This window comes from Apium graveolens, chromosome 5 (assembly GCF_009905375.1).
Source record: "Apium graveolens cultivar Ventura chromosome 5, ASM990537v1, whole genome shotgun sequence".
Lineage (NCBI taxonomy): Eukaryota > Viridiplantae > Streptophyta > Magnoliopsida > Apiales > Apiaceae > Apium > Apium graveolens.
The window spans coordinates 34,747,286-34,752,948 of NC_133651.1; the positions used below are offsets into that span (position 1 = coordinate 34,747,286).

A 5,663-nucleotide genomic window follows, 5' to 3' on the forward strand; every position below is an offset into this window, starting at 1 on the left:
AAGTACGGAATTGTCCTGTTAAGTAAGATCCGAAAACTAAACACAAATTATATTAGTCATGACATTATCAAATATATCTAACATTAGAAGCAATTGAATCTCTAACGTATCAATTGAAATTGATTTACAGAAATGAGGTAATAATGATCAAATTACCGCTCTGTGCCATGTCACAACTGTGAAAACTACACTAAAGATGAAGAAGAAATTGTATATTTACATGTAAACTCCGCTCAAATGAAAGTTTAACCTCGCTACATGTCTTATATCTTTACATCTCTATTAAATAATGATATTATAAAACATAACAATGAAATAAAGTCATGAAGTGATATGAGTGCAGAACTTTATTTCATTGTTAATTTTTGTAATATCATTTAGGTGTCGTGAACAAAATGTTATTAATATTGGAGTCCGAGAACATATATGTTTTCATTTGCAGGGTATTTGAATTTATAGAATTCAAAGTCTTTGTTATTAACACAAAGTCAATAGTTATATTACTTATAAGTGTGCATAATTCACCATAATTATTGAATTATAAATTCTCTCATAATAGCCTACAAACCATGTGAATCAAGGTAAACCGTATTTAACCGACAGGCTCCGACTCAGGAGTCATAATTATAAATTCTCCTCTCGTGAAATTCGAACATGTGACCAAGAGGATATTTATCCGTTTTTTAACCAACTAAGCGGAGTTAATCAATTTTTATTCACATGTGCATGGTATAGTAAAACAAAATAGTTGAGTAGATTGAGTTTAGAGACTATAAGTAATTAATTTCAGAAGTACGCTACGAAGAAAGTGGCGAAATAAATTTGTCCCTTTTCCTCCTTGGGCCTGATAGCAAAATATATTTTGCAGGTTTTGGTAGGGTTGTCCGTTCATCTATAATGTTTTGCATTCTTTTTTCCCTAGAGTGGCATTTAGCTTCTTCCGTCGTGACACATGTATTGATTGGTTTTGTCCATAAAATCGTAATTGTACAGCTACAGTCCTCCCGAAACAAATCTACTCATTATCATTGTGTCTTCCGTCCTATTATTTGCCAATAATTCACAGTTAATAATGATGTAAAAAACGGGAATTAGAATTAATTGGCTAGAGAACCATATCCAATTAGTCGAGTAACCGTAAACATGAACCGGAATGATTAATTTAATTTAATTATATTTATTAAATATAAATAATTTGGAAAAATTATCAAAAAATACTATTTTTTTAGTTTTTTTGCGATATTATCATCTTTTGAAAATAATTGCAAAAATACGGTTTGCTACAAAAAATAACCACAAATGCAACTAATTACTACAAAAAATATATTTAATGAATTATTTTTTTGATTGCATTTGAGGTTGAATCGAGCTGCATTTGAGCTTGTATCCCGTTGCAGCTAATTGTAAAATCTTTTTTTTTTGTTAATTTTTTTTGAAAAAATCGTATATTTGCAAATTAAACTAAAAACTTGTATTTTTGCAAAAACAAACTTCCAATATATATAGTTTTGAAAATAGCTTTTTTTATTTCAATTATAAGTACGTAATTATCTTATATTTATATAAAGGGCTTGATGAAATTAACCTCATGTAAATTATATGACAGTAAAATGGAATCTCATATAACGACATGGGGACTTAATCAGGGATGGAAGGAAGCGGGTGAGACCGACATCCCAAACTCTGATATAATCATAAAATTAGTATTAAAATTTATAAAAAAAATTACATATATATATTTAGTAGTAAAAAAAATTATTTTCAATTTTCGCCCCCTCAGAAATATATAAATTTTATGAATTTAGTACTAATATTAGTGATATGTACAATAGTTATGAATTTTGATACAAGAATTCGTATATAGTGTACACTTAAATTGTTAAAAATAATATTATATATAAATTTATTTAATATATAATAAACTGAAAATATATATTAGTTATTCCGGAAAAAAATTCGTTACCCAAAACTCCGGTTTCTGACTACATAATTGTAAACATGACGGGTGAAGTCGAGAATTGATCCACAAAATATTTTCTAAGATGAATTAGTTTAAAAGAAAAGAAAATAAGTCTAGTTCTCTGATATTAATTTCTTTTTGATATTTTTTTATAATTATACGTACTCACCGGTTTCCGAGTATCTCGACAAATTTTAGAAAAAACTATCACAACATTACATCGTCATGATCTCTATTAAAATTCGCATCCTTAATCTCTAAGCATTGGGGTTAGCCAGCCGAGTTAGCTGCTATTAATTAAGATGCAAGAGGAAGTGCAGTAAGACAAATGGGTCAGGAAATAAGTTCAGCATATCTGTTCAGCATATCGATAATCTGGAGCATCGATTCGAGTATTGACTCGAGACAAAACAAGAGCATAGGCAAAAAAGGAGAAAAGCAGCAACAATATCTTGACCTGTTTCCGAAAAAAGGCATACACCAAAAACGAGATAAACCAATTAATGATTGAAAGGTAGTTTATTAATGGAAAGATAAACTAAATCTATGCTCTATATATGGAGTAGTGCTGCCGTGCGATAGTTACCTAAAATTGAATACAAAAGATTATTTCGTGGCATGAATGAACCAATGAGACGTCACTTTGAACTATTTTAATTGTTAATATTCATATGTGAATACGTGAAGTCAATTTTCACATACATGTTGTATGTGAAAAGAAGCGAAAATGGAGATGAATCTATGACATGAGTGATGAGACTCTGAAAGTCCAGAGTTAGAAAGAGAGAGGACAAACCAGTTTAACCTTTAACTACAAAGATGCCGTGTAAATGACTCACTGCAAGTCAAGATTAGTATTATATTATTATAATCCTATTTATACAAGGGATAGAGTATAAATTTTAATTTTGTAACAAGGTTAAAAAATTTAAATAAATTTAATTTTATATTTCGATAAATTTCCGATTCTTAGATAAATTGTAAATCAATAACTAAACCAATTTAGCTTAAAGAGGGATTGGTGTAACATTGGACATATATAGCACCCTAACCACATTTTTATTGGTTTTATGTAATCACCCAACCCACTTGCTCCTCTAGTAGACCTAAAATGTGCCCTAGATATTAGTAAATGATCAGGCAAATTGATTAAAATCAGCTTTCACTTCATATTTACATCCACCACCTTCCTTCTACTGTGTCCCTTTAAAGTAACATGGTGGTGTCTCCTCCTCCACCACTTTCTTTGCCTTTTTACTAAAAATCATTTTTTTTTTTAATTTTACTTCTATAAGTAGACGAATTCATCATGTTCGTTTCACAAGTTCAAGCTGCAGTTCTTGAGGAGCTGACTAGCTAGGATTACTTGTTTTTTGTTTACTCATTGTTTAGGTCTTAAAATCATCACTTTACCACTAGCTAGAGAGAATGTATGTAGAAGACCTTAGTTTTTCGAAAAAAATCTGATTCCTTTGGGTCTTGATTGCTTTACATTTTAGGGTTGCAATGCTTTCCTCCAGCACCAGCAACATTACCAACAATGAACCCCTATTTCAAATTCCTTCGATTTTCAGAAACGAGGATGATACTTTTGTTCAAGTTCAACAAGATCTCACTGCACACTTCCCCAATATTGTACATGTTGCTGATTTTCTACTTCCGCATAATTTGAATCAAGATATTAGTATCAATCTCGATCATAAGAACAATGTGGGTTTGGATGGGAATGCCCTTATTTGTGACCCTTTGTTGATAAACTTAGATCATCCTCGGTGGAAGAAACCTGATGCTGTTATTAACAAACACAGGCATAGGAAAATTGTCACGGCTCAAGGTTCGAGGGACAGGAGAGTAAGATTGTCAATCCAAATTGCCCGCAGGTTCTTTGATCTTCAAGACAATCTAGGTTATGATAAAGCAAGCCAAACCATTTCTTGGCTCCTCGACAAATCAAAGTCGGCTATTGAGGAGATAGCCAAAATCAAGCAAAGCCGCTGCACTATTGCTACAACTGAACTGGAAAAAGATATTGAAGCTGGTGAAATTGGAGGTAGCTTAAAAAGAAATTCATCAGTAAGTAGTAGTAGTACTAGTAGTGGTGCCAAAGAGATCGAGGTCTCAATGCAACAACAACATTCTATTTATCTTGCAAAACAGTTGAGGGCCAAAGCAAGAGAAAGAGCAAGAGAAAGAACAAAAGCAAAAATGTCGGTTAAAAAGCTCGTTGAACTACAGAAAGTAGGTTCCGATTTTGGGGCTAAAATCCCAAACTCATGGCATCAGTTGAGCTACTTCAGTAGTAGTGAAAAGAGACATTTAATAGCAGAATCATTTTCAACCACGAAAAAGTTGAATGTACTTCAGAACTTCACAGCTTATCAGCAAAACTTTACAAGCTCAAGACAAGTGCCATCATCTACGATTATTACCAGGAATTGGGAAAAAAGTAACAATGTTTCACAGGAGAGTCCATCAGCGACAGGTTATATGTCTTGAGATCAAAAAATGATTTCTCATTTGTTCTATTTTTTTAAGATCTTCGATTAGAATCAAATAAGTTTTATTTTGGTTGTCACGTGTGACAGGTTATGGGAGTTACGTATACGACTGATCAAGATCACTGCACGTATCAAGAATAATTTTTATGAAAACGAGCATTACCTGCAGAGCAATGTAAGTGTGTGACATCTACATTTTCCTGTCTTCTTCTATAAATGTAATCAAGCCTAATTGATTGTGATTATTTCCTTTACAAAGCCTAAATCGAATTCTCTAAGATTGATCTAATCTGAAAAATCTTACATACTCATTGTTCACATGTCATAAGTACATTTCTGCTATAAGTATTAGAATTGCATATACCTGAAGTAATATATTGATACTCAATGTGTGTAAATTGAGTGCTAATCTAGAGGGGTATTCCAGAAAGAAGAACACATTTAGCTGTTTTAACAACTACAACATTTTATAATACATATAAATATGTCGCCGAATTTAATAGAGAAACTGGCCAAGCTTAGAGCCGCAACTCATCTTTGAAAATCAGAGTAGAGTTCTTTTAATTTTGGGAAATTATAGACATACATATTGTTTTCTAATTGACAGATATAAGATATATATAGTACTACTAAAATTTGATAAATCAAACTTCCTAAAATTTATCAGGACATGATATTTTAAAATCAAAACTAAGGGGTTGCTGAAAATTCAAGAGACATCTTAGTGTCTGATAAGTAAACTAATCACATGCATCATTATTATACAAAGCAGGGTAAGAGCAAGGGGTGAGGGATGAGATTAGCTAGCTAGGGTTTTAACTTTTAGCAATTGTAGTACGAGTTGCTCTCGTGAGTGTTCTTGATTCATACCAGTAAGTAAAGTAATGCAGAATGATGTTGTAAGGCTAATTAATTAGAAAGAACTATAATTTGATCCATTAATCCTGAAAAGTTCACACTTTGAACTAAAGCATTAGTAGATTTTATTGTTTAAAAGTATTTAAGTTTGGAGCTCTTAAACTTTTCATTCAAGTACTTCTTAATCCTCTCAGCTTTGTCGAAGACTTGAAGCGCTAATATATAAATTAAGTTCAAAATTGTCAAGTCACGTACACTGGAACTTCAAGCATTTGATAGACAATTGGTAGGATTATGTTTTATGGATATTTCAAATAATTTCTGGATTTTATATGAGTTAAGTGTCA

General features: G+C 31.6%; 1 protein-coding gene across 1 annotated transcript; it reads left to right on the forward strand.

Moving 5' to 3' along the window:
• Positions 1-3,152: 3,152 nt before the first annotated feature.
• On the forward strand, positions 3,153-4,747 carry LOC141661416 (transcription factor DICHOTOMA-like). The gene is made up of 2 exons (XM_074468424.1): positions 3,153-4,442; positions 4,546-4,747. Exons 1-2 carry the CDS (start codon positions 3,467-3,469, stop codon positions 4,569-4,571), a joined length of 1,002 nt encoding a protein of 333 aa, XP_074324525.1. The 5' UTR covers positions 3,153-3,466; the 3' UTR covers positions 4,572-4,747.
• The last annotated feature ends 916 nt before the right edge of the window (positions 4,748-5,663 follow it).